Source organism: Pantherophis guttatus, chromosome 4 (assembly GCF_059756535.1).
Source record: "Pantherophis guttatus breed Tessera chromosome 4, ASM5975653v1, whole genome shotgun sequence".
Taxonomy (NCBI): domain Eukaryota; kingdom Metazoa; phylum Chordata; class Lepidosauria; order Squamata; family Colubridae; genus Pantherophis; species Pantherophis guttatus.
Window position 1 is genome coordinate 32,167,173 of NC_142066.1, and position 27,717 is coordinate 32,194,889.

At 39.0% G+C, this 27,717-nt stretch overlaps 2 protein-coding genes across 2 annotated transcripts in view; both read left to right on the forward strand.

Moving 5' to 3' along the window:
* The window catches only part of ATP2A1 (ATPase sarcoplasmic/endoplasmic reticulum Ca2+ transporting 1), a 40,486-nt gene extending 32,057 nt beyond the window's left edge, over positions 1-8,429 (forward strand). The window contains exons 18-23 of the mRNA XM_034423356.3: positions 21-223; positions 888-973; positions 1,099-1,232; positions 2,527-2,644; positions 3,532-3,649; positions 7,828-8,429. Of these exons, the coding sequence (XP_034279247.1) occupies positions 21-223; positions 888-973; positions 1,099-1,232; positions 2,527-2,644; positions 3,532-3,649; positions 7,828-7,850 (682 nt within the window). The 3' untranslated portion in view covers positions 7,851-8,429. The remainder of the gene's footprint in view (positions 1-20; positions 224-887; positions 974-1,098; positions 1,233-2,526; positions 2,645-3,531; positions 3,650-7,827) is intronic.
* A 12,249-nt stretch (positions 8,430-20,678) lies between these two features.
* Positions 20,679-27,717, forward strand: part of CD19 (CD19 molecule) — a 32,874-nt gene continuing 25,835 nt past the window's right edge. The window contains exons 1-4 of the mRNA XM_034423358.3: positions 20,679-22,213; positions 22,973-23,221; positions 24,568-24,687; positions 26,494-26,790. Coding sequence (XP_034279249.2) covers positions 22,111-22,213; positions 22,973-23,221; positions 24,568-24,687; positions 26,494-26,790 — 769 coding nt within the window. The 5' untranslated portion in view covers positions 20,679-22,110. The remainder of the gene's footprint in view (positions 22,214-22,972; positions 23,222-24,567; positions 24,688-26,493; positions 26,791-27,717) is intronic.

Here is a 27,717-nt window from a genome sequence, read left to right on the forward strand (position 1 = left end):
TCTGCATTTCCCCATCCCAGTATCTTCCTTACAGCCGCCCTAGGTCTCCCTGAAGCCTTGATCCCTGTACAGCTGCTGTGGGTGAACCTGGTGACAGATGGGCTTCCAGCCACTGCCTTGGGTTTTAACCCCCCTGATTTGGACATCATGAACAGGCCACCACGTAGCCCCAAGGAGCCCCTGATTAGTGGTTGGCTCTTCTTCCGCTACATGGCCATTGGAAGTAGGTGCTTTCCTCCCATAGCTGATACCTTGGTCTATAGCTTTGGATCTATAACATATATTTTGGCCCTATATTCTAACTGTGAAGCCAAGTCTGTATCCTCATCCTTGTTTTATGTGACTTAACAGTAATCTCAGCACAGCAATCTGTATTATCTCCAAAATCCTAGGCAAACACAAATCTTCTGCATGACCCAGCCTGGTACAATTAGGCTATCTTTGGTTTATTCCTCAGTCAGTTGCATATTGTTCATACTTATTATTATATGTTTGCAAACAGAGCCATTAGATTAAGGCAAAATATGCATTCACCAGATAAATAATAGCAATAGCACTTAGATTTATATACTGCTTCACAGGTCTCTAAGTTGTTTACAGAGTCAGCATATTGCCCCCAGCAATCTGGGTCCTCACTTTAGCAACTGTGGAAGGATGGAAGGCTGAGTCAACCTTGAGCCAGTCAGGATCGTTGAACTCCTGGAAGTGAGCTGAATTAGCCTGCAGTACTGCATTCTAACCACTATACCATCATGGCGCAAGGAAGAACCCAACCCAGCCCTTTCATTCCAGTTTCTCAACAATCATCCTTGAGGAGATACCCCTTTCTGCTATCACCGGCCCCTTTTTTTGCTTATGATAATTTTTCATTTTTGTTCTGCCTACAGTGTACGTCGGAGCGGCCACTGTTGGGGCTGCTGCCTGGTGGTTCATATATGCTGAGGATGGACCTGGAGTGACTTACCATCAGTTGGTGAGTTTCGATTGCTCTAAGTTGTGGGAGACAAGTATCGTATGAGGAATGAAGGCTTTTTAAATTCAGAAAAGGCCTGTTCAGTCTTAATTTCACTTTTCCCCATTCTTCTTTTTTTCTCCTAGTCCCATTTCATGCAATGTACAGAAGACCACCCTTCCTTTGACGGCTTGGACTGTGAGATCTTTGAGTCCTCTGTCCCCATGACCATGGCTTTGTCCGTCTTGGTCACCATTGAGATGTGCAATGCGCTCAACAGGTAAAATGGAGGATGATGAAGGCTGTGGCTTCATACACACGGTACTGCCTTGCACGTTTTCACTAGCATTTCTCCATGCGTTGTTTCCACCTTGTGCAAATCTTATGCTTTCTCCAGCTTTCCAAATTGTGCAGGATGATGGGGGAGGACAAATTAATGTTCTCTGTGAAGATAATTCAAAGTCCATGCCAACAAAAAATGAACATTATAGATTCAGCTTTAATTCAGCTTTTTAGCAATGTGCAAAAACTTATATTTGAAGTTAACTTACATTTCATGCAAAACACCAGCCACTACAAATATGTAAGTCAGAATAATTTTTACTGTAACATAGGAAACCAAGAGATATCTGAAGAATAACATTGTAAGACATCTACATCTCATCTGTTGTGGACGTGTCTTCACAGGGTCTATGACAATTCGCCACAACCAATTCACCACAGCCAACTTTCGCTTTAGCCAATTTGCCATGGCCAGCTCACTGTAGGACCACTCACTACAGCCAGCTCACCTCAGAACAACTCACTGCAGGACAAGAGTTATACTAATATTAAAGAAATAGTGGAATAGAATCATTTAAAAAAGGATGCAAAAGGAGGGACAGAATGAAATGTGAATGACAAAAATTAAAATATGCAGTGAGTTATCCCACAGCTAGTTGGCCGTGATGAGTTGTTCTGCAGTGAGTTGGCCATGGCGAGTTGGCTGTGGCAAGTTGTCCCATTCTGGTCTTCACAATAGAAGAGAGGCAGCCTGCTGAAGCATGCCAAGATTAATTAGCACAAAAGCAGTGCTTTCCCAGTTATTGCAGCAGAACTATTTCCATGCTCCAAAGATAAGTATCCTTAATTTAAAACATCTGCTTATTTGCATAGTTAATTCATGTTTTATTGTTCAGAAGGGAGGGCAAAGAACAAATTCCTCCAATCACTAGCTCTCCCATTCTGATCACATGTTTTAAAGTCATAAAGATGTTGATTTAAAATGAAGTCTGAGATTAATTGAATTTTGCATCCAAATTGCAATACTGTGTTCTAACTTTGTCGCAATCCTCAAATGCACCCATTTGTTAACTCCCAGGGCTGGGACCTTCCACGCAGAGCTGAGATATCTATCTAATTAACCTTTTGCTCGAAGGAAAGTTGCTCGCTTCTCATATATCTCATTTTTTTTTAAGAGGACTAGTCGCTATATATTTGCGCTGACTGATTATTTAAGACTGGGAGCTCTCATATCAAAAACAGAGTGGAAATCATAACTTTGATTTAATTTCCCATTTCTCTCTCCTGTATAGCCTTTCAGAGAACCAGTCCTTGGTACGGATGCCTCCCTGGGTGAACATCTGGCTTCTGGGATCTATCTGCCTCTCCATGTCTCTGCATTTTGTCATCCTTTACGTTGATCCCCTGCCTGTAAGTAATAGTGGTCACATTTTTGATCAGTGAGGGGTGGGGGATTTTACTTTAGGATTCAAAACTAAAAAGGGGCCCTGGAGTCTACAGAGGCACAAATAAAGCAAGATTTTTCTTCAGCTCTTTAAAGCAACTGTATCATTTCCAGGATCATGTGGCACCTAAAGAGGATAGCTACATGACCAACATGCCCAGCTGTTTCAGGGAATGGGTGCTAGATTCATGCCTGTCGGTGAACCTTTTTGCCTTCAAATCTGAGGCATGGCATACCCCAAATGGCTAGTATTCCCACTTCTTGCTGAATTCTACAGACATCAAGATTATGCAAATTCTTTGAAAAAAATACTTCAGAATGCACAGCAGTGTGCTCTAAGTCCCTTTTTTCCAAATCATTCAAACAGCTGCTCTACTGTACTGTACTTCTAGCTGGAGAAGTCTTTTCCAGGCTTCTTCAGCTGTTCCAGAAACTGTTTCTGGCTGCTTCTTCATGTGTACATATACACAGCCACCTCTGCTTGCTGGGGAAAATAACAAGTGAAGCAGCTATGAATGCATGTACACTCACATGGAAACATCTAAGAGTAGCTTCTGAAAGCAGCAGAGTCAGTTTAGAAGTAATAGCTTCTTTAATGGCTTGAAAAGAGATGCTTCAGGTGTTCTCCCATTCATTCCAGAATTCCTTCATCATAGGATTTATACATTTCTATTTTCTGGGAAGAACAAGTCCCATTTATTAAATCCAACTTTTAATCAGGATTCAGCCAATTATATCTAATGTAGCCTATCATTTACATCATTTTAGTACATGATCTGACTATGAGTGGAAAGGTAGAAGAAAATACATATTTCTCTATTGATGTCTCCATTGTTGTTCTTGTGCTTTCCAGATGATCTTCAAACTGACACACTTGGACTTGCATCACTGGCTCGTGGTGTTGAAGATATCCTTGCCCGTCATCTTTCTGGATGAATGTCTCAAATTCGTTGCCCGGAACTATCTGGAGCGTAAGCCTCCCTAATATACCTTATCTTCCCAGCCCTTTGCCTTTTCCTTCTTACTGGAATTGGATTTCCCAGATGGAATCCATGAAAACAAAATCATCAAGTTGGAGAAGATAAGAAATGGGATGTACCCTCCCTTCTGATCTTTCTTTGTAATTATTTCCTGCCTTCCTCTGATATTTCCTCAGTTAGTCTAGAATTCCCATCTGAAGTCATTCAGTGCAACACACCTTTAAAAATAGGATTTGATCCTTGGTCATTTGGGTTCTTTCCTGGTGTACTCCATGGAGCACATCCAGATGCATCTGATATCAGTTCCAAGGAATTTACAATTCTGATAAAGGCAATGACAGAGTCCCTTTTATAAAGCTGTGGAGTTGCCCAGATCCTTGGTTTCACTTTTTTAGATCTGAAGATAAAGTAGATCTGGTGGACCAGAGGAAGCACAAAAGTAGATGGAAACTATCTGAGTGTCTATGGAGATTCTCAATTACCCAGATCATGGTTGCCACAAAGTGCTTTTTCAAAGGCAACATGAGTTCTGAACTGAAGAAGCTTCTTGGGTGAGAAGCAAAATGTCTTCAAGGAAAAATGAAGTACAGTTGCCTTTTGAAAAAGCACCTTTGGGAGTTCTGTGTAATAAGATATAACAAGGAAACGGTTGTTTGCCTTTCTCTTATTCTAGAGAGTTTACCCTTCTTTATGGGTTGCTAATCATTCATTCATTCATTTTACTTACTCATTCCATCCAGACTAATAATATTCTCCTCTTCTTGTGAACTTCCTTCCTAATCTCTATTAACTCTGGCTTCTTTTATCCTTTCCATCCTGTAGCATAAACTCCTTCCCCCTATATTCTCCTGTATCCTGCCTCCCAGGTATCTTACTGTACAACCCTCAATTGCATGCCTTGTTTGTTCTCTGGCAATTCCTTCATATCTGTCTGTTCATCTATGCAGAAAAATAGGCAATATCTGTGCGAAGCTGGGAAGAATGTTTCTTTTTTTGCTTGGACAGTCTGTTTGCTGCAAATGACATTGTCCAGGAAACCAGGGCCCAGCTACATAGGGAGAGAAAAACTGCTTCACAGGATAAGAGACAGAAAATCCTTCCCCGAAAGAGAATTATTCCAACGGTACCATTTCTTCATGAAATGTTTGGTTGGTGATAATCTGATCAATGCAAGGCTCCATTTTGCACAAATTCAACTTCCTGTTGGGATGCAGGAATGGTCATGGCCACTTCGATAAATCAGCTATTAATGTTATCTTTTGAATGCCCACAGAGCAGGCTGAATTTCCAAGATTTTTTGTTTTTCCTCAAATGTAGCATTTTTAAGATGGTGAGACTAACACGTCTGCCAAGGAATCTTTGTTTATCTACTTAGAAAGTTTCAAATATTTCAGGGAATATAGAATCATGTCTAATCCACTGATCTTCATAGAATAGGTTGATCTAGCCAGCTTCGGTGACTCTACCTTACAGTAGACATAGATAATTTGAACATAGGAATAATCAAAAAGTGTATTCTCGATCTTCTCTTCCTTCACCTTCTGCTTCATCCCCGAAGCCTATATACATAATATTGAATATAAAGGAATTCGTGATGAAGAGAGAAGGAGGAGGAAAGGTATAATAATAATCTGTTTTGCTGATTGCTTCCTATTTCAGTTCACTGAGATGCTGGAAATGGTAGTTTGGTTCATCTGCCAAGATATACAAATAAGCAAAATTACAATTCCAAGCATTTCTTAGAAGACTGCTGAACCAGTGTATCTGTAATGTTGGTATAGAAAGTAGAGAAAATAACCTTGACACAGATATGCAAGATTTATTACTAGGTCAAAAAGGAATGAAACATTCAGGTTTAGACAGACCCCTCTTTAATTCATTGAACTGTAAGAAAACAAGGTACAACACAATCAGATTTGCAAGATTGACATCAGCACCACTAGGTAGACTCCATCCAAGAAGTCAACTCCACAGAAAGAGGGGGAAAAATATCTTCATTAAATTTGGCTATAATAACAGAATCCTGGAGGTCTGATTGTGCTGTGCCTTCTCTTTTTTATAGTTCAGTGATTTAGGAATGTATCTTGAATTGCTTCCAATATCTGTCTGTTGTGAACGTAAAACCCTTTTCACACACATCCCAATCACCCTAGTGATGGATCTTGTGTATTTCTGTCAAAGACATTTCCCATACTCTCTACAGTTGTTATAGGAAAGACAGATGATTAGAGAGGGTCTGATTTTGAATATTACTGGTATGTTTGTTTGTTTTGTTTTGTTTGTTTTATTAAATTTATATACTGCCCTACTCTCGAAGGACTCAGGGCGGTGAACAGGCACAGAATAAAATACATAAATACAAAAGTTAGAAACAATTTAAAACCAAATTAAATAATTTAGCCCAAGACAATTAAAAATCCCAATAATTTAAAACAAATTAAAATTTCAGTTTAAAAATTTAAAAGAAAGGGGAGAAAATTAGGCCAGGCCGGCTTGCTGGAATAGGAGGGTCTTAAGAGCACGGTGGAAAGTGCGCAGATCCGAGATCCTCCATATCTCCGGGGGGAGCTCGTTCCAGATAGTGGGTACCCCCACAGAGAAGGCCCTCCCCCTGGGGGCCGCCAGTTGACACTGCTTGGCTGACGGCACCCAGAGGTGCCATCTCTCTATGAGAGCGTACCGTACCGGCCGGTATGTCTTTTGTAAACTTAAAATATGTTCCACCCTTTTTTGCCCTAGTAATGGATCTTGTATATCTCTGTCAAAATTATTTTCCCTACTTTCTATACCAACATTACAGGAGAAAAGGGAGCATTTTTAAAACATTAAAACTGACCCCTATATGAATGGCCATCACCAGCTCTCATGACCTGCTGCTCCTGTGTTGCAGAGGAAGCTCAGCAAGGGAAAAAAACTATTTCTTACGGAAACTTGCCTGAGTTTATTGGTCCTTCCTTTGAGGAACATCTTAGAAATTTCTAAAGAATCCTAGGGTGGTTTAGAGTTCAGTTTTGTAACCAGTGAATAATTCATAGGGCCCTTCAAAAGAAAAAGACGGGGTAACTTTCAGCACAAACAATTTTGCATGTTTATCTGTTGGATTCTATGAATCCTAATTGTCACATTCCTAATTGTGCTTCTGTTAGTCGGACCTTTTCTTACATTGTGCCTTTCCTGGCCATTCTTGGCCTTTGGCACCCTTTTAAAGATGCTTCTGACTTCACTGTGTTTGGCTCAATGAGAGGATAGTCTTGGACTGACTTTTTGTTAGCACAGAAATCTTTTCTGCTTTCCACAGCCTTCCTGACTGTGCCTAATTGTGCCTATATTGCCCTTGTGTCATGCTTAGGCAAATGTCTGATTTAAGTCATTGCTTGGCCATACATTTGCTGGACAGCAAAGGGGGTGATGCGTGCCTTCTGTGGGCCTGCTGCTTTTGGTGTTGTCAGATTCTTCTTAAAGAGGTGGGTGAGGATGCTTGGGCTAAGCTGTAGAGAAAATGATGTTCTGGGTTGGGTGAGCTTTTCTGTGCTGGGCTTAGCATGTATGAAACCAGGGCAGTGAACATTTCCAGGTCTGTTGATTTCTCCCTAAAGCTCCAAGACCATACATGATTCATAGGAAGCAAGTTCCACTCAGTGTGTAAAATTAGTTCTTAGTCTACTAATTCTTAGTAGAATTATTTGGGGCTTAATTATAATGTAATATATTATCTATCTATCTATTATCTATCTATCTATCTATCTATCTATCTATCTATCTATCTATCTATTTCTGTCTCTCATCTATCCATCTCTATCCATCTCTTTCTCTCTCATCTATCCATCTCTATCCATCTCTCTCTCTCTCTCTCTCATTTATCCATTTCTATCTATCCATTTCTCTTTCTCTCTAACTCCATCCATGCATCCACCCATCACATACCTCCCCAATCAGAAGATCTCAGCAATACCCAGCATTATCCATAATAAAATGCCACAATATTATATAAATAATTAGCAAAATTTAAATCAGCATCACTGCTGGAACAACATACAAAAATATTTTTTGCAGGAAGTAGTTCTAGGTTACTCATCTTGCTTGCAGTGTGTGTGAGGAAGGGTGTGTGGATGTCTTGATTTCTTCATTCTCTGCCCTTTATTCTTTATTTTCTTCCTTCCTTTTTACAGACAATATAGAAGGAAAGAAGTGAACATTTGAGTCATCATGGAAATAACTACGTCGTTCCCCCCAACCGTCAAGATCTGCCCACTTCCCAAACCCCACTGTCTTGTCTTCGGCCCCGCTTCTGCTTCTCTGCCCCTCTGTTATTTAATAGTGTCTCTCTTCCCCGTTAACCCCTCTGCTAGTGTGATTGCTAGTGTGGGCCACAGTGCTGGCATTTGCCATGCCACGTTCCCTGCCAGCTGCTTCTCTACCCAACCCACAAACCTCACCAGCGATTCGGCTTCTGTACATTTTGAGCCACCTGCTTGTCCTTGCCTTTGCACACGCAAGCTCACGCGCGCACACATGCACACATACCGTCCCAATTGCTTTCTGCATTAGTGACCACACTATGTTCGTTTCCCTCTCCCTTCCTCCCTCCCTCTTCTCATGACTAGAACCCACCTCAAGCCCAGGACTGGATTTTTTAATGCACACATAAACAGAAGGAAACATTTTGTTAGGAAAAACAAACAAATGAAACTCCTCAACTTGGAGGAAATGAAGAGATTCTTCTAGCTGCTTATTTATTGATATTAAAGAATAAACTCTTAACTGTATTAAAGATTTCCGGCTTTTCTCTTATTGTTGTGACTCACTGGGGAATGGACAGAGACACCAATAACTCTTCTAATACACTATATAGGTAGTCCTCGACTTACGACTACAATTGAGCCCAAAATTTCTGTTGCTAAGCAAGACAGTTGTTAAGTGAGTTTTGCCCCATTTTACGACCTTTCTTGCCACAGTTGTTAAGTGAATCACTGCAGCTGTTAAGTTAGTAACATGATCGTTAAGTCAATCTGGCTTCCCCATTGACTTTGCTTGTAAGAAGGTTGCAAAAAGGGATCACATGACCCTGGGACACTGCAGCCGTCATAAATATGAGTCAGTTGCCAAGTGCCTGTAATTTTGATCACATGACTAAGGGATGCTGCAGTGGCCATAAGTGTGAAAAATGGCTATAAGTCACTTACAATGAATGATTATAAATCTAGGGATTACCTGTATACGGATCTACTAATCTGAATCTGGCTGGAATGACATTTCAAGTAAATACTAATTTATTTAACATGACCTATGGGATACATCATAATTGGTTGGCCTTGTGCGGCACTATGTCACACACACACACACACACACACACACACACAAGAACCCTCCAAATATCTCAATTTCATAAACTCTCGTTAAACACAGCCATTAGGGTCTAATTGTCAAAGTTCCACGCTGGCCGGAAACCTCTTGAAATTAAAGTCCAAATATAAGGAACTAGTTGAAAAATTCTGAACTAGATGGTGGCCAGGGAAAATAGCAACCACAATCACAATCAAAACCCAAGCAGACTACATTATAACAAAGTATATTGGGTGAATTAGCCCACAACACTATAGTATAGTAAGCAGTGTGTACTATACAACAATTCTGTACAACAGTTCTGCATTTTTGATTGCAGAAATTCAATGTTTTTTTCATATATAAAGGTACAGTATTGGATTTATCTTAATATTTGTAACTACAGTTGTCAGGAAAATGCTTGTTTTCACTATGGTTTGTTTGACTCTCATTTTGAAAGGAGTGTAACCTTTAACTACCAACCCATAGTTGATCAAACATCTGGAAAAAAACAAGAAAAGAAGTTGCCACTTTATAATTCCTCCTCCTAAATAGACCAGTCAGAGAGAGATTTCTCTGGAGCTGGTGAGATTGCCAAATTGGCTCTCCCATGCAAAGAAAGAAAGAAAGAAAAAGAAAGAAAGAAAGAGAAAGAAAGAAAGCTGTTAATTGCTTATTTTTTATGAGACAGATTGAAACTATCATATTCAGTTAGAAAATGCAAATCACACTACATGGGCAGAAAAAAAATCTGCTCTGCCAGCAGCAAAATGTACTTTGGGTATTTCCAGATACAAGATTCTTAGCATTATCACTCAAGAAAGACTTCCAAAAACAGGAAGTCCTAGTGAGAGGTTTTTCAAGTACAAATAAGAACACATGCTATACATGCCTCATTTGGGAGCAGGCCATATGGAATCACAGATGCAATAATAGCAGTTACATAATGCAGAATACTTATGGTGGGCAACTGCAGTCTAGACAACACAATTGCAAGATCAACAAAGTAATCCTTGAGCATAGATTGTAATTAATCCGAAAAGCACAAGACTGGAGCAACTCTTGGTACTATTGTGTCTAGTTTTGGTCACCACGATATAAAGAAGATGTCAACACTCTGGAACAAGTTTAGAGAAGAGCAACAAAGATGATTAGAAACTAAAACATATGAAGAACGGTTGCAGGAATTTGATATGTCTATCTTAATGAAAAGAAGGACTAGGAGTGACATGATAGTAGTGTTCTAATACTAAGGTAAAGGTAAAGGTTCCCCTTGCACCTATGTGCTAGTCATTCCTGACTCTAGGGGGCGGTGTTCATCTCCTTTTCAAAGTAGAAGAGCCAGCGCTGTCCGAAGACGTCTCCATGGTCATGTGGCCAGCATGCCTAAACGCCAAAGGTGCAGGGAACACTGTTACCTTCCCACCAAAGGTGGTCCCTATTTTTCTACTTGCATTTTTTAATGTGCAAAATGCACGTTAATGTGCTTTCAAACTGCTAGGTTGGCAGAAGCTGGGACAAGTAGTGGGAGCTGCTCCCATTATGCGGCACTAGGGATTCGAACTGCTGAACTGCCGACCTTTCAATCGACAAGCTAGCTTCTTAGCCACCGCTAATATACTAAAGAGTGTCAACTCTCAAAACGACTCTAGCTGAAGCCGTATTTTCTTGCTTTGTTTCTTAGTTGTCATCCTTAGGGGGGAAGGGGGGTTTATGGAATATAGAATGTTTTCCTCCAATGTGCCAGACATAACAATGATAAGGCTCCTGAGAACCAAGGCCAGATCAACGTCCCCTAGCAACAGCAGGAAGCAGTGCTGAGAAGTTCATCACCAGCTTGTTCAGCTAACACGACCTGTGACACAAGGGGGGTGGACAATATCTATTTAATCATACCAAAAATGCGGGAATTATTCAGTGTTGGTTTCACATCTAACCATATGTAAGGACTTGCCTCTCCTCCCTTTTCAAGAAAGCAGAACTCTTGAAACGGGCATTATTTCAAAAGGAAACTTTTATTGAGAGAAAGTGATAGCAAGGCAAAGATGGTACGATCTGAGAATTCCCGCACATAACAGATAAAAACTCCTCTCCTGTCACCAGAGCAGGGCAAGCCAATCTGCAGGTACAAAGTTTTTTTGAGAACCACGGGGCTGAGAAGGTGGTAAGAAGTTGTTCCCAGATGTCACTTGCTGGAGACAAAACAGATGGCCCCTCTAACCATTCCTTCCCCCTTTACATTCCCAGGAAGGTAAATCAAAATACAAGAGAGGCATACTACAGGAAAAAGGTTATAAAGTGAGGAATGCAACCAGGCCCTCCCCACAAGAATATGGGGTGCCCTGGTAGGGTTCTATGGGATCTGACACCATGCTGATATGATGTACACAATAAACAGGATTTTTGAGGAAGCCAAGGATTCAAAATCTTGAATTGATTGGGAGCATTACTCAGAACCATGACAAAATGACTGTTATAAAGAAGAGGGAGTCAACGTGTTCTCCAAAGCAATGGATGGAAACTAATCAAAGAGAGAACCTACCTAGAAATAAGGAGAAATTTCCTGCAGAACGATTAATCAGTGGAACGGTTTGCCTTCAGAAGTTGTGGGTGCTCCATCACTGGAAGTTTTTAAGAAGAGACTGGACAACCAATTGTCTGAAATGGTACAGGATCTTCTGCTTGAGCAGGGGGCGGGACCAGAAGATCTCCAAGGTCTCTTTCAAATCTGTTGTTCTGTTATGCCTCAGCTAAAATAAGAATGGGTGACTCAAAAAAGCAAGATCATCCTATGGAATCCCAGGTATCCATGGGTGTGTATGTGTAGAAGGACTTGTGATGAAACATACCTTGCAATGCAAACTTATTCTTACACAGTATACATATGCAGTACATGATGCAAGTATGTTTGTTTGTTCACAGTATACTGTATTAAATTTGTTTGCCGCCTATCTTACACAATATAAAATAGTGGTGCTTGTGTGTGACATCAGAAAGCACATTTGGGTGACATGATGGTTAGGAACAATATCTACGTATGGAAAGGATTGTTAGTTTTCTTGTTTGGCAACACCCTGATGTGGCTGCCTCTTTTGCAGCTCAGCTAAATCTTGGGTTGAAATGTCCTATGTCGTGGTTAATTTCAGCATCGGTTGCTGACTGTTAGAGCTCTACCCACACATCCATCATTGGCTCCAGCTGCAAAACATTTTTGAAAACCGCAGCAACCCCTCCCCAAACCATCACCACGGGATGACTGATTAACATTAGCAGCATGCCTGCAAAAATGCACTGAATCTCCTGGGCCAGAGGCAGCCATTCTTGCCTGTTGGCTGAAATAAGGCATTCTGGCATGAGTCTTTGGTTGCAATGCGAATCCTACAGTTCAAAGAAAATGACCAAAAAAAAAAAATCTGTTTTACAAGTTGGGATGCTGGAAGCTATTTTCCTATTGGCTGGAACACTTATCAATATCTGCATGTTCCAAATTTATTTATTTATTCATTTATTTTTAAATTTTTTATACCGCTCCCTCCCCCGAAGGACTCAGGGCGGTGAACAGCCAAAATTAAAAAACATGCAATATAAACATTAAAATACCCTAAAACAAAATTAAATTTATCTTTGGCTTCCCCCAATTTAAAAACCCCTACCCATAAAATTCACCAATTAAATTTTTTTTTAACCCAGCCCGGCTTGCTGAAATAAAAAAGTCTTTAGGGCCCAGTGGAAGGTCCGGAGGTCCGGGATCAATCGTATCCCTGGGGGTAGCTCATTCCAGAGGGTGGGTGCCGCCACAGAGAAGGCTCTTCCCCGGGGGGTCGCCAGCTGACATTGCCTGACCGACGGCACCCTGAGGATGCCCTCTCTGTGGGAGGGTATTGGCCGGTGGGAGGTTATCGGTGGCAGAAGGTGGTCTCGTAAATAACCGGACCCTAAGCCATGGAGCGTTTTGAAGATGAGAATCAATACCTTGAAGCGCACCCAGAAGACCACTGGAAGCCAATGCAGGTCGCACAGGAGAGGTGTCACGTGGGAGCGCCATGTCGCCATGTGCTTTTTCAAGAGGCAATTGATCTTTCTGGTTTTTCTTTAAAGATGTTTCACTTCTCATCCTAGAAACTTCTTTAGCTCTCGCTGGATGGTGGGGAATGGAAGGATTTATACTCCTTGCAGATAGCTGGTCATTTGCATTCTTATGTGAGATGTTAGTGAGTTGGAGCAGGGGTGAAATGCTCCCGGTTCAGACTGGATCGCCCAATCCAGTAGCGATGGAGGCAGGTGGTTCGGAGAACCGGTAGCAAAAATCCCTGCCCCCCACCCCCACCCAGCTGAGCCGCACAATCATCAGAGGCTTTTTAAAAACTTTTAACAGCATTTTTTTTATAACCTCTTCGGTGGAAAAAATGCTTTTAAAAGTAAAAAAAAAAAAGTCTCTGAAGATCACGCGGCTCAGTTTGGATCGTCAGAGGCATTTAAAAGAAAAAAAGGGTTTTTTTCTTTTAAATGCCTCTGACGATCCAAGCTGAATTGCCTGATCAGCAGAGGCTTTTTTTCTTTTAAATGACTCTGACGATTCCAGCTGAGTAGCCTGATGGGCAGAGGCTTTTTTAAAAACCTCTTCGCTGAAGAGGTTGTAGAAAAAATGGTTTTAAAATAATAATAATAAAAAAATTGGCCACGCCCACCCAGTCAAATTACTCTCCCACCAAGCCACGCCCATAGAACTGGTAGTAACAATTTTTAGATTTCACCACTGAATTGGAGGTTTATCTGTGTCATCAGGGTCACCTGAATGGTGCAAATGGGTGTGGAGCCTTCTTGAAACTGTTGAAAGGACTGTAGATTGGAGATAAATGATGTCGTATTCCTCCCCCTATTTTTAAGAAAAGGCTGTTCATCTATGTCAAAATTGAACAGCCTTCTCTCAACAGAGGGAGAGGGATACAACACCATCTTTCTCCAATCTACAACAGCCTCCCACCGGCCAGTACGTTCTCATAGAGAGGGGCTCCTCCGGGTGCCATCAGCCAAGCAGTGTCGACTGGTGGCCCCCAGGGGGAGGGCCTTCTCTGTGGGGGCACCCACTATCTGGAATGAGCTCCCCCTGGAGATACGGAGGATCCTGGATCTGCGCACTTTCCGCCGTGCTTTTAAGACCCTCCTATTCCAGCAAGCCGGCCTGGCCTAATTTTCTCCCCTTTCTTTTAAATTTTTAAATTGAAATTTTAAATTTGTTTTAAATTATTGGGTTTTTTAATTGTCGTGGGCTAAATTATTTAATTTGGTTTTAATTATGTTTCTAACTTTTGTATTTATGTATTTTATTTTGTGCCTGTTCACCGCCCTGAGTCCTTCGGGAGTAGGGCAGTATATAAATTTAATAAAACAAATAAAACAAACAAACAAATAGTCATTTCAACAGTTCCAAGAAGGCTCCACACCCATTTGCACCACTCAGGTGACCCTGATGACACATATAAACCTCCAGGTGACCTTAATGACTCGCTAAAAGAATGCAAATGACCAGCTGTCTGCAAGGAGTATAAATCCTTCCATTCCCCACCATCCAGTCAGAGCTAAAGAAGCTTCTTGGATGAGAAGTGAAACATCTTCAAAGAAAAACAAGAAAGTCCAATTGCCTCTTGAAAAAGCACATTTGGGATAACCATGACCTAGATGACTGAGAATCTCCATAGACATAAATATCTGCAGTTTTCCTTCCTGTACATGCTAGGACATATAGTGCTACTATAACCCTATAGGGGTAATTGTCAATTTATGATCATAATTGGGATTATAATTTTCATTTCTAAGGAAGGCAAGCGAGTTATGTCCAATTTTATAACCTTATTTGTCAGAGTCGCTTTATTCAATGCTGTTGTAATTCTAATAGTCCCTAAATGAGCTTGTTGCGATATTTTTAGGATCAGACTCAATAATAATAATGAGAGTTAGAGGTTTAAATATATTTCTCTTTAATTATAATAGGCATTCTATATTCACTGAATATTCACAGATAGAAGCAAAGAAAATGGTGAAGGTGGCTCCTTATATATACAAAGGGTGGAGCCAAGAGTGGGAGTGGTGAATTATGAATACATTAAGAGTCAAAGAATAAGTTAACCCCTGATATCCCATATATACATTATTTACACATTAGGGAATAAGGCATTTACATCTGACAAATCCCCCTCTAAATGCCGGTTCGCTATACAACACCAATTACATTCAGATTCAGGACAATATAAGACATACTATTTGGAAGTTAAGTATTTGTGCTGTTTAGAAGGTAAAGGCTTCGTCAATATGTCAGCTAATTGTTCAGAGGTATCACAATGCACTGCTTTGATAAATCCATCTTGAGACAATTGTCTCACATGCTTAAATTTTATATCTATATGCCTGGATCTTTGTCCAATGGCATCGGATCTAGATATTTCAATGGCCGCTTTATTGTCTTCATGCATAACAAAAGGCAAAGCAGGTTTTTTCCAAACATCTGAAATTAAATCATTAAACCATACAAGGTTATTTGCAGCTTTGGATAAACAAACATATTCCGCTTCTGTGGTTGAAGTGGCTACCAGTTCTTGTTTACCAGTGTATCAGTAAACTGGACAGTCATTTAACAGAAAAATATAACCAGAAGTACTTTTTCTGCATGATATATCTCCAGCCCAATCCGCATCTGCGTAACATGTAAGTTTTGGTTCTTTATTATCACTAGGTTCTAATACTAGGCAAAAGTCTAATGTACTTTTCAGATATCTTAAAATTCTTTTGACAGCTTCCCAGTGATACATTGTTGGTTTGCTAACGTGCCTTGATAATAAATTGAGTGGTAATGCAATATCTGGCCTGGTCCAATTAGATATATAAAGAAGTGAACCTATGACTGATCTATAAAATGTATTATCCTTGAATTCAGGGGAAGATTCATCAGTATTTCTAAGGAAATCAGTTTGCATAGGAGTGTCACAGGGTTTGGCATTGTTTAAATTACATTTGTTTAGAAGTTCAATAATCTTATCTTTCTGAGTAAGTTTGAATCCCCTTCTAGTTTTGTTAATTTGTACACCAAGGTATTTGTTTACTTTACCTAGAGATTTCAACGAGAAATGTTCATTTAGCTTGTTTACAAAGATTTCTCTTCTCTCTTTGTGTTTTCCTATATATAAAATATCATCTACATAAATCAATACAAATTCAATGTGATCATCACTCTTTTTGACAAAGAAACAGTTATCAGCAGTGGTAGCGTTGAAATCCATGGTCTTAAGTACTTTTACCAAGCAATCGTACCATCTTTTGCCAGATTGCTTTAATCCGTATAAACTCTTGTTCAATAGCCAAATTTCATTTTTATTAGTGTATTGACTGTGAGGTGCTCTTACATATATTTCCTTATCTAGTTTTGCGTGTAGGTACGCAGTCTGTATGTCATATTGAAATACATCAAGATTGAGTGCGGATGCTACTACTAGAGCTGTTTTAACACTCTCTGTTCTTACTGTGGGGGAGTACGTGTCAGTATAGTCCTCCGGATATTTTTGTGCATAACCTTGTGCAACCAATCTAGCTTTGTATAAGGTATTGCCTCCTTCTAGGTTCTTAATTTTATAAATCCACCTGGTACCAATAATTGTTTTATCTTTAGGTGCAATCGCAGGTGTGTATACATTTAATCCTTGCAAACTTTCCATCTCTTTTTTCATAGCTAGTTCCCATTTTTCCTTTTCTTCACGAGGGAGTTTTAATACTTCCTCATATGTATTAGGTGTTATTTGTTCACCATCCATATGCATTATGTAATCTCTGTATTTATTTGGTATTTGATTTCTATTGTTCCTAATAGCTCTTTCTGGTTTGCTATGGTAGTCATGCAAATATCTTGCTTCCTTTTTTGTTAATGTGTCTGTCTTTATTTTGTGTTGACTATTTGTCCATGTTTTGGTTTTGTTTTTATTTTTGTTGACATTTTGATTTTCTATTGTCCCTTCCTCACGAGATTTTGTATCTTTGCATTTATTTGGAAATATTTCATTAAGATGTAATTTAGACCAGTTGGCCTGTTCATGGAACACAGCTGTTCTGGAAACTATAAATTTGTTATTATTATCAATGAATCTGTACCCTTTGGTGCCAGTTTCATATCCCATAAATCTTAGTCTTCTGGATACGTTTTCTCCCTTTCTTCTCAACTGTTTAGGTATGTGTACGTCTGCAGTGACCCCAAATATGTGCATGTGTGCTAATTTTGGTTTCCTATTATACATCACCTCATATGGTGTCTTATTCACAATACTGGACCAGGTTCTATTTTGAGTGTAATTTGAATAATGTAGGGCTTCTGACCAAAATTGTTTGCCTAAACCAGCATCCTCTAATGTGCACCTAATCATGGTTTGTAATGTGGAATTCTTTCTCTCTGCAATCCCGTTCTGGAACGCAGAAAATGGACTAGACGTGTAATGTAGCATTCCTCTATCCTTTAACCATTGGGAGAATTCTTTAGACATGAATTCACATCCCCTATCTGTCATAATTTGTTTTATTTTGATATTATGTTGTGTTTCTATGCGTTTGTAAAATTCCTTAAATTTTTGAAAGGTTTCATCCTTGTGTTTTAATGTGTAAACAAAACCATAGCGACTGTAATCGTCTACTATTGTTAGGAAGTAACGTTTTCTATAAGTGATTGATGGAGTTAATGGGCCAACTAAGTCCATGTGTACTAAGTCAAAAATTTTGTTAGTTGATCTGGTGGATTTTTTTGGCCTGGGACTAGTTTTTAGTTTAGTAGATTTACATACTGAGCATTCCAAATAATTTTCACAATTTTTTATTTTGACACCTTCTGCGTGTTCAGTCATTTTTTGTACTACAGGAAAACTTGCATGTCCTAACTTCCTATGTAAGATATGAGCACACTCGTCATGAATTGGTTTACCTATTTTTGGTTTCTTCTCTTTGTGTGTATCTGTGTGATCATGAGATATTTTACATTCATCATTGTCACTGTTACTAATATTTTCATCATCTGCCTCAATACAATCTTCCATATTTGAATCAATGTTATGTAACCATCTTTCTTTTGTTATCAGATAGGGTAGGCCTCCTTTAATCATCACAGTGCCTACATTTGTTTTATTCTTCTCTAAAGTTGCTTTTCCCTTTGAGAAAACTATATTGATGTCAGAATCTCTGCTTAGTTTTATGGCACTTAGTATGTTATGAGGTATTTCTGGTATTAACAATACCCCCTCTATTTTTCCTAGACCAGGCAAGGTCACATTCCCTCTGCCTAATACTTGAACTTTTTCTTGATTAGCTACCTTTATTACAAACTTATCTTCTGTAAATGAAGACAATATATTTTTGTTATTAGTGGTGTGATTAGTTGCCCCAGAATCAATAAGCCAATTATTGTTCTCATTTTGTTGCGTTTTAGTGCTGTCTTGTTTATTTAGTCCATTCAGTGAACCAGATTTTCTCTCTTTTGAATTTTCTCTGCCCCCTCTACTTTCTCTGTAATTTGGTGGGCTTCTATATTTATGTCTATCTGTGGAAGACTGTCTATAATTGTATTTATTCCTATATTCTGACCTATGTCTTTCCTTTGAAATTTTGGGACAATCTCTTCTATTGTGTTCCCTGGACCCACAATTGTGGCATTTAAAAGTTTCATTATATTTTTCTTGGAAAGCTACCTTCCTAAAAGATTTGCGTTCTATGTGATTGCTATAACGATTTTTTCTTGAATTGTCTTCTGCTATCAATTTGTTAGATAGACTTTCTATTGATAAATATCCTAGATTGATGGTGTCTAAGTGTGACATAAAACTATCCCATGATGAATCAAGTGAGTTGATAATAACACTTTTCATTGTTTGATCTGAAATCACTTCCCCCCTCAAATGCAGCTCAGCTCTTATTTTATTTAAAGATATTAAATGCTCACTTATGGAAACCCCTGGTTTTACTCTGGAAGAAAAGAAGTCCTTAGACATTCTTGTGGTGGTAGCTACACTATCGCTGTGAAACAAATTAAACATGCATTGAATTATTTCTGAAACAGTTAGATTTGGTTTGATGCTATGATACATTGCAGGAGACACGCTAGATATTATTAAGAAAAATGCCTTATGGTGTAAACAATCTATTTTTAAAGTCCAAGGTCTTCTTGGGGGACTAGTGATAAAAAATAGTAAATTTTCTTTCATAAAGACAACCTGGAGCTGTTGATACCATTCTTGTAAATTAATGCCATCAACCCTAAGTTTTGGGAAGTCACTGGGTAAGTTACCCACATTATTTTGTCCATTACTTACAACCTGAGGTAATCCGTGGTCTCGCAAGTGTAGGAAATTGCAAAACGGCATGGGGATGCTCGCAACGAGTCTGCGCGGTTCTCTGGCCAGTTCAAGTCTTTCCGGACCGTCTACGTAGTTTCGCACATGCGCGTTGTTCATTTCTTCTTTGACGTCGTCGTGGAAGGTTCTCTCCATCGTAGCTCGCTCGCTCCGCTCCTCTTCAGACGAGTCGGTCTCTGGCTCGGTCTTAGGAGTTCTGATGGCGGCGACTGTTCTTCTCTTTCTTTTGGGTGCGTTGGCACTTGCTTCGGTCTGCGGTGTAGGGCGGAATCGACATGGCTCTCTGGGCTCGGGCGTCGTCGCTCTCGAAGTCAGGATGGGAGCGTGCAGGTCTTGAAGTATCGGCTTGTTCGCTTGCTTCTTCGTTGGCGCTTTGGAAATTTTTAATTTTGGCCCAAATGCAGCAAAAAGCGTCTTCATTGCTGACTTTACTTGGGATTTCGTTAAGTCGTCTTCATTTTCTGATTCTGGCTCTTCCGAAGAGTTTGAATCCTCCTTTTCACTTTCGTTGTCTGATAACGTTTTTCGCGCCAGAAATTTTGAACTGAGCATTTTGATTGGCTCTGCTTCGCTCACTTTGGAGGCTTGTTGAAACCAAGATGGCTGCCATTCAAAATTTCGCGCGGGATCACATTTTTTCTTTTTCATAACGACTTTCTCTGTAGTCATATCACTCACAGTTTTTTGGTCTTTGGGTTTCTCTTTAGCGATGTTTTTCTCTCTCGCTGCTCCGCTGTTCTTCAGCATTTCTTGGAGGTTCGCGATGAGGCTTTCATCATTCTTCTGGCTTTTTAATAACTTCAATATCTCTGACCTGAGTTCGTTATTTTCTATTTCGATTTCCTCCTGGTCATCATTTTCATTTATTAATTCTTCTTCTTCAGTGGTGTATTCTTCGGATTCTCTCGAAATCGCGTTTGTGGATTCGTTGATTATTTCTTGTTCAGTTTCTATTTCTTTGCTGTAGGCCCTGGTGTTGGGCCTATCTTTCTTAGACATTTTTAGGTATTTATTGAGTCAATTAACCATCCTCTGCTACCAGCTTGTTGCGATATTTTTAGGATCAGACTCAATAATAATAATGAGAGTTAGAGGTTTAAATATATTTCTCTTTAATTATAATAGGCATTCTATATTCACTGAATATTCACAGATAGAAGCAAAGAAAATGGTGAAGGTGGCTCCTTATATATACAAAGGGTGGAGCCAAGAGTGGGAGTGGTGAATTATGAATACATTAAGAGTCAAAGAATAAGTTAACCCCTGATATCCCATATATACATTATTTACACATTAGGGAATAAGGCATTTACATCTGACAGAATTGTTGTAAGCCAAAGGCTACCTGTATCAGGTTTCATTAAAAGGGAAAGGGAGGATAAATTTGTGGCAAATTTCTTGCTGTGAAAATCACGATGGAGCTGTCTGTTTACCAATTATAATGCTTCCCCAAAATGATTGGCTAAAGCAGGATTCTCCAAAGCGCTCAATAACACTTCCTGGCCCTTCGGTTGATTGGGCTAGCCACTGTTGTTATTATGCATAGTACCGTTAGTTAAAGTAGTATTTATTAAATTAATTTCAGAAAGTAAATGTTTGGGAGTTGAGGAACAATCTGAAACTTCACTAGGGGATTTCTGAGGTAAAGAGTTTAGGGATTCCTGGGCCAGAGGAAACCTCAGTCATCTTATACTGTAAGTTTAGGGTACATTTTAACAAATCATTATTAATTATGAGTATCCTGATGTTTTCCTAACACTCATCTTTTTAGTATCCAACCCATACCACATGAGTCAACAGCACACACACACACACACACACCAGTAACAAGGATTTCTGCACAATTCCCTCATATCACTGCACTCCCCATATCTGTCTGTCTGTGTCTGTCTATCTCTCTCTGTCTCTCTCTCTCTCTCATTCTCTCTCATATTTGTATCAGATTTCCAGGAAGGGTGAGTAGCATCAAATGGATTCTACCTGATTTTTAAAATATTTCCCAACCTTGGTCATTTACCTTTTGTGTGTACTTTAAATCCCAGAATTTCACAGCCAGAATGATCAATGATAAGGATTATGGGAATTCACACAGTTAGAAATTGGTAAAGTTGGAAATGCTGCCTTAAAATATTGTCCTTGAATGTCCCTAAAATTCCTATTGCTGCAATGACTATCATGATTATAAACAGAGAAACTAAAATTTTGGGGATGGACAGTTTGAAAGGACAAACATTTGGAGTAAAAATTAGTATATGCTATAATTAATTAGCCCACCAAATACAGTAATGGTGTGCAACCTTAATAAAGATTTCTGTTTCGTTTTGACCCGTGTCTCCTTTAGAGAACCCAACTGAAGCTGCAATACCCCATTTTTCTCAAGGTTTATTTAAAGATCAATGTTTCCCCCAGGGAAGGAAAAAAACCAAGAGAAGAGATGCACAGGCCTGGGAACTTAGACCCATAGTTCCTAAAGAGACCACCGTGGCTTGTTTGAATGTAGAAAAGATGTTAAATACAGAAGTAGACTTTGCATAGATATTAGACACTAACGTTTACACTTTCAATTACTGTGCGCTTGGTGGAATTATTTCTCTGCTTTTTCTCTTCTCCCTTGGGGCAACCATTCAGCTCTCAGGGGAGTTTAATGAAGAATTCACGCTTCAGAGCAGTCTCCTTTGCTAAAATTGTTGCTGGTGTGACCGCTTCTTTAGGTTTGTTTGAGCCTCTTTTGTTTTAGCTAGCAGGAAGGAGGTAATGGCACCCGTTCTGTGCTACCTGCTTCTCCTATGGCTTTCCTACCACTGGACAACAACCACTGAAACACCCAAGGAAACTGTGCAAGTGATCCAGGCCACAGGTGGGTCTTGTAGATGGTTGAAAACTGGAAGCTTAGTTGATAACAGATTTCAGATCAACAGGTAGGTATATTTTGGGAAAGTCAACAGTGTAGAAGTAAAACTTTAGTGCGTCCTTTTTCCATCATAGCCAAACCAAATATCTGAGGCTTGCATGTAGTAAGCTTGAGATTAAAATTGTTTGCACTTCTTATCTCTCCCCATATCTTTTTTCCTGTTATGTCATGTATTTTAGGTTGTAGATCTCTGTGTTTTTTAAAAAATACAGTATATAGACAATATTCAGTAAGAATTATTTTAGCCCAGATTTTCAGAAAAAAATGAAGATTTGAAATTCAGTTTTGGAAACCATCAGGTACTATTAAACTTAGGGTTAAAAAAACAAGCCCAGCATCAGTTTAGATATTGATTAATTTTTAAAAGCTATGCAAATCGCTCCATTTGTTATTTGATCTTTATTCTAACTTGCTGGGTTAATTTAATCCATTTTAAGAATTTGCTTTTTTAAAAAATGTGGTTATATTTTAAATAGTTTTAGAACTGTATTCTTTTTAAGAAATTTAGCTGAAAAATTTCCTTTTTAAATTGGTATTAGCAATTAGAAATTCTTAAAGGGTTCTTATTGATTTGCTTTGTTTTGAAAGTATTGTTTTTATTTGACTTGTTGAGCACTTCCATGTGATGAAGAATTAAACACTAATCAGAAAAAAAAATGCTCCTAGAAAGAAAGGAAATTTTAATAACTATATCTCACATTCCAGAATCCCAGCAAGTTTCTTTGTCCTGCAATCTGGATCACACTCTGACTTCAAGTGACTTAGAACTGATCTGGCTTGGTCCAAAAAAGAATGAATTGCTGTATGTAAATGTGGAGTACCAACATCCAGAGGCAAGACTTAATGCTATGTGGGGCTTGTCGATCTACAGAATTGTTGTGCAAAATACCACTTGGTTTACCTGTAATTGGAATGGCCAATCAGGAAACCGCCATGTGCTTCCAAACAGAACCAGTAAGTATTGTAATAATGAAAAGTTGTTACAGAATTGACTGTTCTCCCTAGCTCCATCCATCCCTCATTTTGAACGTCCATCATCCCTAGCCACATTGATCCTGCTGGCTGGAGGACGACTAGAATTATAGTCTAAATCTGTCAATACCCCATTTGGGAAGTTTGCTCAAAATGTTATGTATTGTTGATGATGCATAAATCCAGGATGAAAAGAATCTAGGTAGGACAGTATAGCAGGTAAGAAGTATTGCCTTCAAATTAGTCATGGGTGTCCAGAAAATATGGCAAATATCCTACTACAGAAGAAAGAAGAGAAAGAAGACCCAACATGATATGGTAGTTATATAGATTGACTAGGACAGGGGTCAGCAACCTGCGGCTCTGGAGCTGCATGTGGCTCTTTCACCCCTCTGCTGCGGCCCCTTGTCACTCAAAATATGCATCACAACTGCCAATGTGCGATACTCGCCGGCATGCGATTTATTGAGCTTTGAAACCCCCAGTAGGCCAACCATGGATAAATCCAAGAAAAGAAAAGCTTCAGAAGAAAACAGAACCTTTAATTCAACTACATATGCTAGTTTTGTGGCTGCTCAAGAAATAGTCAGGCACGGGAAGGATTTTGTGGCTCCCGGTGTTTTCTTTTCTGTGGGAAACAGGTCCAAATGGCTCTTTGAGTGTTTAAGGTTTCAGACCCCTGGACTAGGATCAAGGAGACCCAGGTTAAAGTCTTCTCTCAGCCAAAGAATCTAGCTAACATGTCTTGGGGCTCATTAGTCTCTCTTCCTACCAAATCTAGCCCAATTTCCCAGAGTTGATTTGAATGGGGAAAACTTGAATATCTGTATGGCATCTCCTGGAAGAAAGGCATATTTAACAATAAACAAATGGAAGAAGAATAGCTGTGATAATTGTTTAGATGGTATCACTGTTATGGCCAATACCATGCACAAATTAAGAATATGCCCCATAATACTTTGCCTTTTGGTCTGCAAGGCCGAAATAAACTCTTTTGATTGTGGATAATTATAGGATAAGGTGACCATGACAGTATAACATATGCATAGAGGAACACTTAAAGAAACATAATTAGAGAGACAGAAGAGAAAGATGTGGGCTGGGGAAAAAGGTAATTTTCTGGGCTGAAAAAAGAGTGGACCAAGTAAATAATAACAACAACATCTGCCTATCCCAGGTCTTTGGGAAGGACATGATAGATGGATAAAAATGCCAAATCAATCTAAACATCTAGCTAATTGTGCAATGAAGCATAGTAATAATTCATAAAATTTATATACCACCCATCTCCAGTGACTCCAATGGTTTAACTGAAGCTATTTTTCCAGGTGGAGATGACTCTGACAACATCCAAGAGAAAATGAAAGCATATGAGAAAGATCATAGTAATTTTTCAGATGGAAACAATTCTTTCTCTTATCTCAGCCACAAGGAATCAGAACAACACCGTGAGTTGATCAGAGTTGCTTCTTTATTATTGCTTAGCTAATTAGAAGGGAACAGCCAGATGAAGTCTTCAGGAATTCCAAGGTGGGGTGATGTTGGTGGGTCTCCATGGATTCCTTCTCTGCAAGGACTCCAAGCTCACCAGTCTTTTCACTCCTTCCCCCCTACTCTAGCATGAGATTCCACCACACTTAAGGCCAAATCAGAGCTGATTTCCATTTTTCATTGGAGAATGGGATGGGTAATCTTTCTATTACCACATGGGCAAGGCAAGGACTAAAATGAATTGTGAAGAAGTATAAATTCGTATGGGGTTGAAAAGAGTGTTGAGTAAGGGGATTTTACATGAATTTGTGTTTGGTAGGATGTAGGTTGTAATTCATCTATCTAGGTGATGGTTGCTTTTTTTTTTAATGCAACCAATATTGTTTAGTTGTGTTGGGTTATAGTTTCCCTAGTTGGTATAGTTAGAGTAACATAAATTGATAGGAATTATAATAAAGCACATAAATGGAAGGTTAGAAGATGGAAGATAATTCCTTTAATTACTAAAGAGTGATAAGCAATGGGCAGAAATTGAATAGCAAATAGCCCTACATGGCATGGGCCCGGGGTATCTGCAGGACCACCTTCTGCCTGCCTCCCACCGCCCTGCGTGCTCACATAGGACTGCCCTCCTCCGGGTGCCATTGGCCAGACAATGTCGGCTGGTGGTGCCCAGGATGAGAGTGTTCTCTGTGGGTGCACTGGCCCTCTGGAATGGGTTATCCACGGGGCTCCGGATGGCCCCCGACCTCCACTCTTTCTGACGTGACCTGAAGACATGGCTTTTTCAACAAATTTGCTGATCTGATGGGTGATTTTTAATTGGGAGATTTTAATTGATTATTTTAGTAGTTATTTTTATTGTTTTCATCGTTTTAATTTTTGTGAGCCGCCCCGACTCCTTTGGGAGAAGGGCGGCATATAAGTATAATAAAATAAATAAATAAATAAATAAATGTGTGAGTGGAATTAGTATTATTTAAGAGGAGAAATACACTGTCAACCTCTGTATAATCAAATTCAGTGGATGGTGATAATTTTCAGTAATTTTCTTTCTTGCCTATAATGTGATCCACATTTTTGTAGCCAAAATAAAATATTCCTAAAGGTTGAAAAGTCTGTCTGTAACATGAAGGTGAGATGGCACACATAAAACTACCATGGAATGAACCTTACAAATATTTTAATTTCATTTTTTAAAATTGAAATTAAAGCTTCTTCAAAACAGAATCATTACTCTTTAAATTTCTGAGCTATCTGAAGTGTAGCCAAAATGCATCTAGAATTTAAAATGTCTTCAAGTTTCATAAGTGGAATTAATGTAAAATTGTGCTTCAGTTCAACTTTTTTTTTTTTGAAATAATTTTTATTACAATTTTCCTTTACACAACTCTAGTACATAATCAACAGACTGTGTCATTTTTGTATACTTCAGATCAACATTCCATACAATATATACATTATATACATTCAATATCTAATCCTCAATAACCTTATGTGTATTTCCAATTTTTATTTCTATTATCTACCCAAGTGTACCATTTTCCCCAAACAGCATAAAATTCCGAATCATCTTTTTCTTTTAGTTCTAGGGTAAGTTTATCCATTTCGACACATGCATATATCTTCTGAATGATCAATCCCTCTGGTGATGTATTGCGTTCCTTCCACTATTGTGCGAACACAATTTTTGCCACTGTTAATATGTGTAGAATCAAATATCTTTTCAGTTCAACTTATTATTACCAACTTTTCTTCTGTAGAACCTCAGGAAGATTTCCCTCATTCAGCAATGGATCCTGAATATTTTTCTTGTGATGCCCCAGTGCATAGAAATTGGACAGAGGGGACACTGCTCTGGATTCAGCATGATTCATCAGATCAAAATATAGTTCTGATTAATATGACAATACGGCGTTCTGTTCGCTACTCACTGAATATGAATGCTAGTCTTGTTTCTTTGATCCTTCCAAGAGTAACCCTTGAAGATGCTGGGAACTATTCATGCCAGTGGAAAAATCAGAAATGCTATTTTCAGCTAGAGGTGATAGCAAAGACAGGTGCGGCTCTAAGTAAACCGGTGGGAAGGGAAAGCTGTGTTTGAATATAAGTTAGTATAAACTTAAAAATGCCATCAGGTTCATAAAATCCTATTATTTCTGATGTTTTTTTAAAAAAATCACATTGTTTTTGAAAAACTCATTAACCAATAATTTCTAAGAACTAGATCTAAACTAGAACTGAACCTAGATCTGTGTTTCTCAATCTTTTTTTTAAAGCTGTGGCTCTCTTCCAACCTTGTTTTTCTCCTGTGGTGCTACTACCCATCCCCTCACTTTTGTCCCATTACTGGATACAAACACAGAACAGTAACTGGTGTGTTTACTGGCATCAGTAAGACAATATGTGCAATATAATATACTTTGCATTTTTGTGGCCATTCAGCAGATGTTGTGGCTCCCAGTTACATACTTTTCACTACTGGCCCTCTTGAAATATCCTGAGGTCCTCAGGGGGCCATATGTCCACTTATTGAAGACTATTGATCTATATCTAAACATAGGATTATGGGTAATCTATATGATAAAAAAAGTTCTTCAAATGGCAGTCCATAGACCAGAGTGGGACATCAACTCTACAGGAAGGCTAATATTACTTTTATTGAGAAACTTGCAAGTCTCATTTTATTTCTCCCACCCCCTTGATTGTTATACTCAAGTGAATTAGGAAGGTATCCGCCTGAGCAGCTTCCAAATGTTATCTCATTTTGAACTTTAAAAATGCTTCAACCTTTTTGCCTAGGAAACAGTTCCTGAAAATTTCTGTTAACATCATTTTCCACCAGTGTTTCTCAACCTGGGGAATACTGGGAGTTGAAATCCACACATTTTAAAGTTGTTAAGATTGAGAAACACTGCTCTCTCTACAGTAACCTAGTCACATTTTCCAATTAACACCATATATACATTTGTCGCCTTGTCATTCAG